Source organism: Sinocyclocheilus rhinocerous, unplaced genomic scaffold (assembly GCF_001515625.1).
Source record: "Sinocyclocheilus rhinocerous isolate Xijiao unplaced genomic scaffold, SAMN03320098_v1.1 scaffold1915, whole genome shotgun sequence".
Taxonomy (NCBI): Eukaryota; Metazoa; Chordata; class Actinopteri; order Cypriniformes; family Cyprinidae; genus Sinocyclocheilus; species Sinocyclocheilus rhinocerous.
The window spans coordinates 532,376-547,395 of NW_015639873.1; the positions used below are offsets into that span (position 1 = coordinate 532,376).

The 15,020-nt window shown below is 34.7% G+C and overlaps 1 protein-coding gene across 2 annotated transcripts in view; it reads left to right on the plus strand.

The window, feature by feature from the left end:
- The window catches only part of LOC107752242 (voltage-gated potassium channel subunit beta-3-like), a 35,125-nt gene that overhangs the window by 12,696 nt on the left and 7,409 nt on the right, over positions 1–15,020 (plus strand). For both annotated transcript variants that reach the window (XM_016568171.1, XM_016568170.1), the window contains exons 2-9: positions 10,296–10,339; positions 11,027–11,064; positions 11,429–11,508; positions 12,394–12,438; positions 12,640–12,684; positions 13,741–13,784; positions 13,860–13,946; positions 14,046–14,131. In XM_016568171.1, coding sequence (XP_016423657.1) covers positions 10,296–10,339; positions 11,027–11,064; positions 11,429–11,508; positions 12,394–12,438; positions 12,640–12,684; positions 13,741–13,784; positions 13,860–13,946; positions 14,046–14,131 — 469 coding nt within the window. The remainder of the gene's footprint in view (positions 1–10,295; positions 10,340–11,026; positions 11,065–11,428; positions 11,509–12,393; positions 12,439–12,639; positions 12,685–13,740; positions 13,785–13,859; positions 13,947–14,045; positions 14,132–15,020) is intronic.

Here is a 15,020-nt window from a genome sequence, read left to right on the forward strand (position 1 = left end):
TATCTATCTATCTATCTATCTATCTATCTATCTATCTGTCTGTCATATCATTTCAAAGTTCTATTTATTAAAACCTTCAGAATTCAATCTTTTAAAACTACTTCAAACTTTTGGCCAGGCTTACTTAAGCCAACTTCAAAGTTGATCTAGTTTACGTTGTGTTATTACTGGAGTCCTGTCTGTTGAGCAGCTGTGCCAATGGTGAAAGGACAGGAGATTATTAGCCAGACGGTGGAAGTTGGCAGGCGAAAAGAGAAATTGTTTTTGTGGAGTTTTCTCAATAAACTGTCATCTCACTTTTTAATTAATATAGACACAAAAGCACTGTAACTTGTGCACTGTGCTTTCATGTCAAAACCTGTTTCATGTGGGTAAGATAAAGAGATTTTCATCAAATCTCTCTCTTTCTTACTTTCTTACTGATCAGTAGTGTGTTCAGAATACTAGTGTACTGCTTACTGCATGTTGCACAGTGTACACTGCATACTGCCTACTTTTTTTTATTGTGTGCAACAATAATGGTTTCTTTCCTGCGTTGATAATTAGTAGATAGCATGTTATTCAGAGCTTCCCCACATAAATGCAGTTAAATGCACCCACATGCATTTTTCTTTTCTTTTCCTTTTTTCTAAATGTAAGGCATGTATACCAACACATTAGAATATACTTGTTGTGTAATAGCATTAATGCCATTCAGAATAACAACAGCTATAATTATGCTAATGACCCCTAATTGTTGTGATTAAAAAGCTACCATTTCATTTTCATGCACTGGGAGATGGAGGCCATTAAGAAACATATGCGTCTGATAGCACATCATCTGTGAATATCGCAGTTGTGCTTGTCGTAGAGAAAGGTTATACAGCAACATCCTTAGCCAGCGCTCTGTGTTAGCCAGAAAATTATTCACAGACCATATGTTAGGTTTTTATATCAGTTCCTGCAGGGCTGAAGTGGCTTGCTGTGATTTACGTGTTTAACATGTTCATGTGTCTTTGTGTAAATATAATGGATGTTTGTTGGTGCTGTGTGTGCTGTAAAGTAACACTAGAAGACACACTTTAACATTAGAAGGTTCTCCATTTGTGAAAGTGCGCTTAATTGTAATGAATGTGCTCTTGTAATGTACTCTGTATCTTAAAGGTACAGTGCATTTGCTGTACTTGAAGATAATATAATTTCAATGAAATAAAAGGCCACTTAAGTGTACTTAAGTGTGAGAGACAGTTTCATGACTACATTTTTCGTAACACAATTTTTAAAAAGTGCACTTTGTAATAATGTCAAATGAAAGGTTTTATGTTCAAGTACATTTTAAATCATTGTGTTTTAATTTTATTTTAACAAAAACGAAATATGTTTTAATAATCTTTTTGTTTTACTTTAAAGAAATACACTTATTGTTTGATATTACATTTAAAGTTAATATATTAAAAATGTAATATAATGTAGCCCTACCATAAATGTCTAATTACAAACATATTTAAATTCATACAAGTTTCAATAGAAAATAGACAATACAAGTATATTTTAGTTTAAGTACATTCGGCAATATACTTTAATCTTATTTCAAATACAATAGACGTAATTAAGTCCTATTTAAGTGGGTCAAAAAACAACTAATTGCATTTAATATTAATATTTTTTTTAAAATTGTAAATAACATAAAATTAAATGTTCAAAAACACTACATTCAGTTTGCACTATTATTTCTGTAATACGTACTCTCTCTCTCTCTTTTTCTCTTTCTAAGTGTATTTCTTTTTCACAAGGGTCATTTTCACTGTGAAATGTTTTTTTTTTGTTTGTTTGTTTTTTTAGTGTTAGTTCAATGAAAATGATCATTTGTGATAAATCTCATCCTAATGTTGTTCTATAGCTGTATGACGTGTATTGCATTAATGAAAAACACAAAAGAAGATATTTCGCAGAATGTCCATGTTGCTCTTTTCCCATACAACAAAAATTAACTTCCAAAAAGGACAAAAAGCATCATCAAAGTTTTCCATATGATTCATGCACTATATGATCTGAAACAAGGAGGTTTAAAATACATGCAGACAGCACAACACGCAAACACGATTGAGCTTCCTATTGCCATTTCTAATGTGCTCTATATATGTGTGTTTTGAGCAATGTTTATTTGTGAATTAAAGCCTAAATTAAACGTGTTCATCATATAAAGTGATCGTGTCTCTTCAGGAGACTTGGATCAAACCACTTGAATTATATGGATTTCTTTTACAATGAACTTTTTTGAAGTGTCAAGGTTTTCAGTGAATAGACTTCCAAAGGAGGGACAGAAATCTTTCAGGTTTCATTAAAAATATCTTCATTTATGATTCGAAAATGAATGAAAGATATGGGTTTGGAACTACATGAGGGTGAGTCAATGATGGAAGAATTTTCGTTTTAGAGTGAGATATTTCATTAACGCTGTGTATCATGTACAAATCTGTAAAACTAATCAGATCTCAGGCACTGTAACCAGTGAAAAAACTAATACTGTAGACTTCTGAAACAGTTCTGCACGAGCATTAACTCTCTGACCTTCAGCACTGACTTGGAAATACATGTCTGGAATTTTAATGTATTTTTAGGTAAAAACAAAGAAAGATTAACTGCTGTTTTGGCTAAAGATAAGTATGATACAAAATATGGGCAAATGAAATGAATGTATTCTGGGTCCCTCTGTTCAGTTCAGTCTTCTAATATGTAATTCTCTCAGTTACCCAAGATCGTAATCAACAGATCAATCATAATCAACATAATCAGAGTGATCTCTGGTTCCCACACAAAATCCATAACTAAGATCACCATTAAATCTCTAACACTTATCCGAGACAACATAGGGGCGAAAATGTTTGGCCAACACATCGAAAGCATTAAAGCTGAACTTTAGAGTGCCTTTTAAGTAGGACGTAAGTACATCTTTGCGTGTGTTTTCATAATTATTTCTATTGGCTTTTGAACTATGCTGAATGTACTGACAAGCATTTATGATAAACTGGAATATGCTTGAATGTCATTTCAATGACATATTGAAACTTGTATGTCATGCATTTAAATATTTGTAATTATCTGTAATGATGAAGCACACCGAGACGTAGTCAAGACATCAAAACAAGTGCAAAAGAATATTAAAACATAATGATTACTGTGGAGTAAGACTTTTAATTTGACATGACCCTCTGAGACCCTGAGCAAGACTAGAACCCTTGAGGCCCAAAACTGGACCATGACTTAACCCAAGACCCAAACCTCCAGAATCCTCCACAAGACCAGCAACTCTTTGCACATTTATATTTGGGTTTTAGAGTCTTGTGTCTTCAGTTTTAGTTCTAGCTCCTATGCCCTAACAGTCATTATTACATTAAAGGGGTCATATGATGCTTTTTTAAAGATCATTATTTTGTGTATTTGGTGTAACAGAACATGTTGACATGCTTTAATGTTCAAAAAATACATTATTTTTCAAATACTGTACATTATTGTAGGTCCTCTATGCCCCGCCTCATTTGAACTCACAGGCATATGATGACTCATATTTGACTGCATTCAATTTTTTGCCAGTATAATGTCATGAAACATTTCTGGTCTCATTCCTGTCCCATATCATTACAAATATTCTGTTGTTATGCCTGCTATTGCTTCAGACACTGTAGAATCACAGAAAATGAGAGTCAACGTCATGGTTAGTCTTCCATTACCAGTGTAGCATTGTAGCACTGCAAGCATTAATAGGTTAACCAAGCGAGTAGCTGCATTATACTGTCAGCTGTGGAGAAGATTGTTGCTTTAAATGCCTAGATTACATTTTTGAAGAGTAGAGAGTTCCAGGGAATGGAGCTCATTTTCTTAAAATGCATTTTGGGACATGGATTGATCAGATGTGTCACATGTGGTACTTCTTTCAATGCTGATTCGTTCTGGCCACAGCTACAGCTACAGTTAACTGAGTTTGATTTCTGAGATGAGATGAGAGGTACTCACCATGCTGAGACACATTCGGAGTCTCTGAGACCTTTGCGATTTTTATTTTCAAATTACAAACAATACTATTAAAGGGACGGTTCACACAGTTCACTTTATGACCTTTATTTCTTCTGCTGAACACAAAAGAAGACTGGGTAATCGTACTAACCCTAACCTATGTTTACTCCATATATATAGTATTTTCTTGGGACAGTACACTGTGAGTGCACATACCGTAAAATAAAGTGCATTCTGAAGGATGTTTCAACTCCTTTTGCTCATACAATTGAAGTCGGTGGGGTCCAAAACTGTTGTATGGGAGAAGAAAAAAAACACTGAGACATTTTTCAGAATGTCTTCTTTTATGTTCACAGAGGAAAGAAATGCATATACTATAGGTTTGGAATGAGTAAATCATGACTTATCGAGTTAATTTTCATTACTGAGTGAACTGTCCCTTTAAAGGAACACTCCACTATTTTTGAAAATAGGCTCATTTTCCGACTCCCCTAGAGTTAAACAGACTATTTTCAGGCGCTGCATAATATCATTGCGCCTGCTGGAACACATGGTAGAGTCAAGTTTTAAATAGGAAAAATATAGAAACTCTATGATCATTTTTGAGCGAGATGCTAACGGTCTAATCAGATTCAATGATCTATGCTAAGCTAAGCTAAAAGTGCTACCGCCAGACCCGGATTCGAAAACGGTAAAACTCAACTGTTTAACTCTAGGGGAGTCGGAAAATGAGCCTACTTTCGAAAATAGTGGAGTGTTCCTTTAAGCTGTGATGCTGTGTTACCAAGAGCTTGCTCTCTAGAGGATAATCCATAATGGAAACAAGCTAAGAATGATTTTTAGCCGGGATAATAAACAGTGAATACTGTTTGCATTGCAACTTTCAATACTATATGATTCTTTACACACTTAAGTACAATTTTAAAAAGTGCACTTGTAAAAGTTTACTTTAATGTACATTATAAATCACTGTTTTAATCATCTTTTGTTGTGCTTTCAAGAAGGACACTTGTGTTGACTAACATACTAAAGCACATGTAAAGTACTTATTATTTTGTATTATTAATACTTATTAAGTACTTATTATTTAATTATTAACTTCATTATTAACTGTAATGTGTTAAGTGTAAGTTCATTTATTTTGTACTAAAATGTAACTTCAGCATTACAAATGTGTAATTACAAATACATGTCAATACACAGTACACGCAAGTTTCAATTGACATATATTCATAGTGTATTTTAGTTCACCATAAATGCTTGTCAGTACATTCGACAGTACGCTTTAACTACATGTCAAAGAAAATAGAAGTCATTTCTGAAATTGCATAAAAAGAATGATTGAATTCTTACTTAAGTGGGTCAAAAAGCACTCTTAAATTCAACTAATTGCATTTAATATAAATTTAAACTATATTACATTTTTATTTAATTGTAAAAAAAAAAAAAAAATGCACATACTGCTGTCTGAAAATCTAAAAATATTATTCTTTTAAAATATATTATTTCCGTAACAAGTACTCTTTTTAAAAGTATGCTAAAGTGTATGCTAAAGTTTTAATCAAACTAATGGTTGATATTGCTCTCAGTTCATTTGTCACACAAGAAATAGAAGATGAAGCTGAGAACATTATATTATGCAATATTCTCTGGTGCACAGTATATACAGTATATGTGTGTGTGTGTGTGTGTTTGTATACATACTGTGCACCAGAGAATATTACATAATATAATGTGCTCAGCTTCATCTTCCATTTCTTGGGTGACGACTGTATGTAGAATAGTATGTAGAAGAAGTAATATGATAGAAATCCATTCCACACATAACTCTCTCTCTCTTTTGCTCACTCAATGGTTTTTTTTGTCACTTCTCAGCATGTGCAGTAATTGCCTATGCTAACTCATTATAAAGTACATTAATCAGAATGGGCCTTTTACGGCTTGCAGACAGACACACTGTGGAGAAGTGTGCGCTGTTCTCTCCCACCACTACTGTTCATTTTCTTCCCTCTCTCTCTCGATGTTCACTGCTCTCCCTCAATATTGTTCCCTCTGTCTTTCTATCGCGTTGCTTTTCACTCTTTGTCCTCTGCCTATTTCTATTTTTTTCAATTTTGCCTCATCTTGTCATTATTTCATTCCCACTTTATCTGCCTTCACTCACATTTTCACATTTGTTGCTCTCTCTGTCTCTCTCTCTCTCTCTCTCTCTCTCCACCCTGTTGTGGTGCACTGCAGTATTCTGAGAGGAGTGTGTCTGAGGAGTTGTGTGCTCTGCATTTCTGATTTTTATGAACCTGCCTGATGTCTGTGTTGATGTATGATGTGACCTTTGCATATACAGTGGGGCCCAACAGTCTGAGACCACAGGAGAAAATATAATGTGTCATGTCACTGCGAATTATATTATCAGCATAACAATGTGAGTGAAACGTTTCATTTAAAAAAAAAAAAAAGAAGAAACTTGAGAATGAATTAGTGTTTGGTATTTCAATTTTGCTTTAATGACAGCAGTGCTCAAGCTGACATAAATTCTACTTTCCTCTTCTTTTGTTGTAATTTCTAAATTCTACAAGTTAATTTGTATGTTTAAATAATAATAATAATAATAATTTTAATGTGAATTTTTGCATGCCTAATATTACTCTGTGTTGTTGTGCTGGTCCTTGATGTTACAGTGAACATGCTCATAGTTGCATTTAACCCTGTAAAGCCTGACATATTAAATAACAGACCAAAAAAAAAAATCATTCAAAAAATGGAAGAGTTTATTAAATGTTTAGGAGAAAATCAAAAAAAAAAAGGAAAAAATTTGGGGAAAAAATGGGTATTATAGTATGATATAGTGAGTCTGTGGAGCTCATTACATAATTACACTTGATCAGGATCCCTCGGCGTCTCCGTTGCTTTCAGTTCATGCGTAAGATAATGATGCATGTAATTCTTTCCATATGTAAAAGCATACATTTTATATAAAAAAAAAATTAACATCTAACCCCACTTCTACCCTAAACCTACCCACTTCTCAACAACATAAAACACTTGTATTGCACAGATATTTATTTACAGGTATTTATTAATACTCCAATATGTAATTTCATCATGGCGATATTCCCATGCATCCATGTATGATGCCGAAGTGTTAGAAAGGGATTCTGACCAAGCATCAATATGTGACGAGTTGGGAGTGAGAATGTGTTTAAAAAAACGGCTCAGTTTTATTCAGAGGCCCAAACCGAGCGAAAATATGCAATGATATTTATATGGACAAAAGGTAAGATGCAATTCTGATAGCTTGTGTAAATCATTTTTAATAACAGTATAATAGATCGCTAACATAAAATGCATATAAAGATCAGTTGTCACTCTGTATCTCCCAATAAGATGTCTTAGGCCTTTTATAATAATAAATTGTTACAGGAGGTGTCAACTTTGTCTTAGATGTTTCTTCTGAAATCCTTGAGAAAACAGACGAGGCTATTCTTGAAATACAGTAGCTATACAGTTAATGTGAATGCCATTGCTTGGGTATTTTGAAAGAATGCATTGAGAAATATTAGTTCAGTTATAATTCATATTAAAATTACTTGCAGGCTTTGGGATCTTGAGCACAGTTTGAGACCTCTCTTGTTAAGCTCTCTACATAGAGGCATGTGTGAGATCACTGGGGTCTTCTTCTCAAGAGAAACAACTGAGAAGCGGGAGAGTTTAGCTATAATCCACTTTTGCTCTCGTTGCTGTCAATGAGAGCCAACTGAGATATTAATTAGTGACTGTTTGCTTCTTACAGTTGTATACACACACACAGCCATTTGCACTACAGACAGGGAATGACATGATTATTATAAAATAATCTTTCACGATCATCCACTTCTGGTTACATCAGCTAGACACAAATACTCCAGCTTTTTACGAAAGCACACAGTAGCATGGATTCCTACAGTGCTTACTATAACTATAATTGTGTGTCTGTCTATACATACCCTTTGTAAACATATCAGTAAATAGAAGTCGGTGGTTGCTGCAGAGGCCGGTGTTATTGAGCATGTGCTTGTGTGTCAACAGGATGATTTACAGTGAGGCTTATGGTAGGAAAAAGAGAATCAGCCAAGATCTCAGCATTATTAAACTTCTCCATCTCACAGAAAATGGGAAAAGAGACAAAAGAAAGAGATATAGAGAGCGTGCGACTTTTAAAAGATCTTTTCTATCTTTTGCAGCAAATGCCTTTAACAAATAAAGTGTTCACCAATGATATAAAATCATATATATTTTATATATGGATATAAAATTTCCACTCTCAAATTGAAATGCTGCATCACATAACACAGTCACAACCAGAAAATACATGTTTGCATAGTATGTATAGTATTTGCAGCAGGACTACCTTGCATGATTGCAGAAACAGAAGCTTAACAAATGTACAGGTGCTCAACGTTTGTCCCAACTGCTGCTGTTTTGGAAATCAACTCATGGTGGAGATATCACTTGGACAAATATCGCAGCATCTGTCAGCATGTGAAAATAGTGTGTGGGGGTTACAGCATTGTTAGCAAAACCTGAAATGACCTCCTGTTGGCTGGTTCCCAAAAGAAAAACCACAAGATTAGTGCACCCATAAATTACAATTTTGTCATTGCACACTACTGTTTGGTGTCTGTGAGATTTCCTAATGTTTTTGAAAGAAGTCTCTGGCTCGATTTATTTGATCAAAACTACAGTAAAGCAGTAATATTGTGAAATTAATTTTCAGCATCATTACCCCAGTCTTCAGTGTCACATGATCTTCAGAAATCAGTATAATATGCTGATTTGCTGCTCAAGAAACATTCCTTTTTGACATTCTTTGAATTATACATTTTTCAGGATTCTTTCCTCAAAAGAACAGCATTTATTTGATCTTTTGCAAGATTACAAATGTTTCACTGTCAGAGTGTTTAGGTGCTAGAAAATATCACAGAAAGTCTCCACCATCATAGTGTGTGTGTGTGTGTGTGAGTGTGTGTGTGTGTGTGTGTGTGTGTGTGTATGTGAGTGTGTACTGGTATATATGGTTTATGACGGCTTCTCATCATATACATGCATATAGATGTGTGTGTGTGCACGCGCGTGTGTGTGTGTGTGATTCAGCGCTCTAATGCAGCGCTGTGGAAAAAGGGAAAGGTTGGAGAAAGATAAAAATGAAGGATGACAGTGAAAGTGAAAATATTTGTGTCCGCGAGAAAGAGCTTTGCAGCTTTCTCTACCTCTCTCACCCAGTCCTCTCATGTGATGAATAGACGTGCCTTTTTTCTCAGCTTTTTTAGATCAAATTAATGATTCATGCTTAATGATTCATGATTAATGATAATTTAGCAATTCTTCACGGTCTTGGCTGGTAATATGTCTATATCAATATAACGAATAGTCCATTCCACACACACACACACACACACACACGCACACACTGGACGCAAACAAACGCACAGTTGCAACCAATCTATAAATAGACTGGCCGGGCAAACAAAAATAGATGCAGAGAAGAGAAAGCGTGGTTCAGCCGCCTGGATCTAAACACGCTGACAGTCTGTCTCTTTCTATCTCTCTGTTTCTATCGGACACGTAAGCGAGCAGCGGTTGAAATGAAAAGCAGGCGGATCTTCAACTGGTGTTCTCACGAACAGCATGCATCTGTAATTAAAACACCAAGGGTGCTACACTAGTTTTCAACACTTTTATCTATTATTAGCCATTTTACAATGGTTTTGGTTTTATTGCTGTGTTTGTAGATTATTGTTGCTGGTGCTGCAAGCAAGTACAGGAACTTGCTACTGCCAATACATGAGCCGATATGGTGCTGTGAGTATTTAAGACATACTGCTGCTGCACAAATAGCATATAAAATAGCCCCGCAGATCTATACAGGTGGAGCTGGGGGAGGTGGAGGGTTTCAGAGGAACTCTCAAGCGAATGCTAATCAGCCATTTAAATGTAAAGCAGCAAGCTCATTGGCTGCGAATGCAACGTGAACAAATCAGCTTGTGACAAGTCGTTTAGTGCTAAGAATATCATCAGTTACGTTAAGGACCGATAGCCTGCGCCATCTAGAGTTTCATGACAGAACCTGGTATTTATGTAAGCGATATGAAGAATATGCAGAATTACTGATTTCATTTTTCTGTTTGATGCAAATGAATACAGTTACAGTTAAAGCATGTTGACAATATAGCACATCATTAAGCAAATCTTAATTTGATAAAACTACATCAAAAGCAGAGTTCAAATGACTAAATTTTCTCTCCCTCTTTCATTTTTTCTCTCAGAAACCTCGGAAAGTCGGGTCTACGTGTTTCTTGCTTGGGTCTTGGTGAGTAACCAGTGATTTTCAGTCATCTCTGTTTAAGACTGAAACTATTCAAGGTTTAACCTGGAGTCAGTCATCTATTTAAAGCTGAAGTGTCTATTTTTTTCCATGTTTAAATACTTTCTTTATCCCAGCTTATGCACTGACGACTATAAATAAGTCACAGCATTGCATTCTAACCAATGGCAGACAAACCTGTTGAAATCAATCATTATTTTACCAATTCTTATAACACTTTATAATTTCATTCAAATTAATTTATTAATATTACTGCAGTTAACTACATTAGTTAACATGAACTAACAATGAACAACACTTCAACAGCATTTATTAATCTTAGCTCTTGCTTATTTCTACATTTACTAAGACGTTTTTAAAATCAAAAAGTATGTTAGCATTAGTTAATGCACTCTCAACTAAGTAACATTAAGATAAAAAAATATACTGCTCATACTTAGTTCGTGTTGGACATTGTCGAGATGTTTTCTGAAAATTTAAAAGAGACAAGTTGATGATTCATTAGGTATTTTTTCATAGTTACGTTTTAATTCCTGTGTAACAACTGAAATAAGTTGTGATGTTTCTTATCTTTGGCACATTTTTTTTCTCTTGTATTTTATGCATCCCAGCCCTCTCCAATCTGTGTTTTACGCCTTATTTTCTTCATCTTCACTCTCTTTCTGTCCACAGGTACCTGGGTGACATTTGGATCTCAGATCTCTGATGAGGTGAATCGTAATGTTCAGGATAAATGTTGTTTAATTTCACATGATTACCTCCAGTGTTTTATGTATGTTATTGACACACTTAAGGGAAGAGTTAACAAACAAATAAATAAATAACCTGTCATCATTTACTCAACCTCGTGTCGTTCCAAGCCTGTATAACTTTGTGAAACATAAAAGAAGATAATTTAGAAAAATGTTTTTTGTGCATGTAATTGAAATCAATAAGCAAACATAAATAGCTACTGCATGCTAGTCTGCATGAGTTTAAATCATTGTTCTGAGGGACTGAAACGCTTTGCACCAAGATCGTGTCTTTAAATGGCCAGATCTCTGTCATCTTCTGCGTGTGGATGTTTTTCTGTAGATGGCAGAGAGTGTGATGACGGTAGCTTATGAGAATGGAGTCAATCTGTTCGACACAGCGGAAGTGTACGCTTCAGGCAGGTAAGATTCCCACCGATGCAGTGGATATAAAAGTGATTATACTGTATCCGACAGACATAGATCTGGGGTTTTTTCTGAATGTATTTTGTGAGAAAGAAGCGCACTTAATTGTGTTGAGCATGCACTTGTACTTTAAATCTTAAATGTATGTATATCTATAATAATAGTCATGAAATAAAAGGCCACTTAAATGTACTGAAAGAGAGACGCTTTCATGACTATGTTTTTTTAACACACTTAAGTAGACTTTTAAAAAGTGTGCTTTGTGATAGTCAAATTAAAAACGGACATTTTTAACATTTCAGCATTGTTTTAATAATCTTTTGTCGAGATATACACTTATTTTGATGTGTTGACTAGCATACTAAAGCACATGTAAAATACTGGATTGTAACTATAGTGAGTTATTCAGTATTGCAATTAAAAAGTTGCAACTTCATAAACACACATGTGCAATTACAAATATATTTAAAAGCATGGCATAGGGTTAATGCACGACATGACACCTAACCGCACTGTGTATTTTGTAACACATTATAATAATTTATCAATTGATTTAAAAAACAGTTTGGAAATAGACAGTGCTAGTAGCCGGGTCACTTTAAATGCACTGCGTAGGGATAGTAAGAAAACAATGACATTAAGTGGCATTTATGATTTACGCAAGTCAAACAGGATAAAATGCATGCATGCAATTTCTGAAAATATAATAGAATATATGTTTTATAATATTAAAAAATATATAATATGACCACTGTAATATCTTTTGGCATGGTATCTTCTGGAAAACTAGACTGAGATCGAGACCTTTTTTTATTTTGCAGTGTAATAGAAATAATCATAAAATATATTTTCAGATTTTGTATCCTTTTTTTTTTTCCGCAGGGCTGAAATCACTCTAGGGAACATCATCAAGAAGAAAGGCTGGAGGTGACCTGCTTTTATTCTCACGTCTCTCATTTTTGATTCATTCTGTGGCAAAAAAATGTTTTTACATTTTATCAAGTATTTCTGTATTCCTGTGCTCTGGTTATGGTCAATCTTGGATTAATTTAGGAACAAAATTATAAGACAGTATTAGGCTTGTCCTCACTATAATAACCACCATTTGTCCCTAAAAATCTGTTTCAGACGGTCCAGTTACGTAGTAACGACTAAGATCTACTGGGGAGGACAGTGAGTATCTGTTGAGTTTCATCATGCAGTTTATTCAGACCGACACAAATGATTCAGAATAGTGTCAAAATGAACATATGTAGCCGCTCAAGTTCTTTAACTATTTATGAATCATAATCATTTAGTAAAGTCTCAAAATATACACACATCTGAGGTGATGCAAATGCAGTATGTGACAGTTTGTGAATCAACCATCAATAAATGCAAAAGAAGAAAAAAAAGTGATTTTGTGAAGGTAAACAATTGTACAGATTTTTATGCAAAAGTTAGTTCCAGTCCTCTAACCAAACTGTTTTCCAAGAGTGTTGATATTTGTCAATGCAGCACTGGAACGCTTATGCTTATGCATCTGCAGATGCTCTGCTTACCTGTATTTATGCCAGTCCCCACAATCTAACGCGGCAGAGCTGAAGGAAATGAACTGAATGACTGGCCATAATCATAATGAGATTCATTTTTGTGATTTGCACACACAAGGAATTTATTTTGGTGTCAGAATAAGCTTCCAGTGCATTGAAACAACAACAGTAATGAACGACAAAACAAACAAATGTCTATGTACTAGTGAGCTATATACAGTATACTATGGAAGCAGTTGTCTGCCACTAAATAAAAAAAGGTAATTGTGACTTTTTATCTCACAATTCTGACTTTTTTCTCAGAATTGCAAGATATAAACGTGCAATTCTCACTTTTTTTCTCTCGTAATTGCAATTTTATATCTCACAATTCTCACTTTTTTTCAGAATTGCAAGAAAAAAGTCAGAATTGTGAGCTTACATAATGCAATTCTGAGAAAAAATGTCAGAATTGCAAGAAAAAAGTCACTATTCCCTTTTAAATTTTTTTATTTAATTGCAGAAATGGGCTTCCGTGATATACAAATGAAATGCACATATTGCATTTAAAATCAATAATATTAAATATCGACTGCTTGTTCCAGCATGCAGATTCTCAGTACTACTTAAATGGATTGCATTTTGTGGATAGATTCGTCTTGAGAGGTTTTCTGACTCCATAGTTCTCCTCTCTGACATTTGCGTTCATAATCCTCAGGGCAGAGACAGAGAGAGGCCTGTCCAGAAAACACATCATAGAAGGTAAAGTGCTGTTTATGACTATCACGATGATGATAATAATAAAGCGGACGGACAGTGATGGTGATGTGTCTACAGGTCTCAGAGGTTCCCTGTCTAGACTACAGCTGGATTACGTGGATATTGTCTTCGCCAACCGAAACGATGTGAACAGCCCTATGGAAGGTCTGTCATTTCTTTGACATCTTTCATGGCATGCGTGACGAATGCGTCATTTACGCCATATCGCTTCTCTCGAACGCTGTTGTGTGTTTGTCTTTGCAGAGGTAGTACGAGCGATGACATTTGTTATAAACCAGGGAATGGCCATGTACTGGGGCACGTCACGCTGGAGTGCCATGGAGATCATGGTACGGTCTTATCTTCTCTCAATATAGCAAAATTCATACCATAAAGCATTCCTGTGTCACAGCAGCTGCTTCTCATAATATGATGCATGTAAGTCAAGCCACAAGTTTTACAAACTGCACAACTATAGCAATTTAAAGTAGTTAAGACATAGTCAAGCAACTGCTTTGAGAAAGTAGCTCGTTACACTACAAGCTACTAAATGTACTATCCAGCAATATCATGTTAGATTTTTATTTGTGACCCTGGAGCACAAAACCAGTCATAAGGTTACATTTTTCAAAATTGAGATTTCTACATCACCTGAAAGCTGAATAAATAATCTTTCCATTGATGTATGGTTTGTTAGGATAGGACAATATTTGGCTGAGATACAACTATTTGAAAATCTGGAATCTGAGGGTGCAAAAAAATCTAAATATTGAGAAAATCATCTTTAAAGTTGTTCAAATGAAGTTCTTAGCAATGCATATTACTAATCAAATTAAGTTGATATATTTACAGTAGGAAATTCATACCATAAAGCATTCCTGTGTCACAGCAGCTGCTTCTCATAATATGATGCATGTAAGTCAAGCCACAAGTTTTACAAACTGCACAACTATAGCAATTTAAAGTAGTTAAAACATAGTCAAGCAACTGCTTTGAGAAAGTAGCTCGTTACACTACAAGCTACTAAATGTACTATCCAGCAATATCATGTTAGATTTTTTATTTGTGACCCTGGAGCACAAAACCAGTCATAAGGTAAAATTTTTCAAAATTGAGATTTCTACATAAACTGAAAGCTGAATAAATAAGCTTTCCATTGATGTATGGTTTGTTAGGATAGGACAATATTTGGCTGAGATACAACTATTTGAAAATCTGGAATCTGAGGGTGCAAAAAAA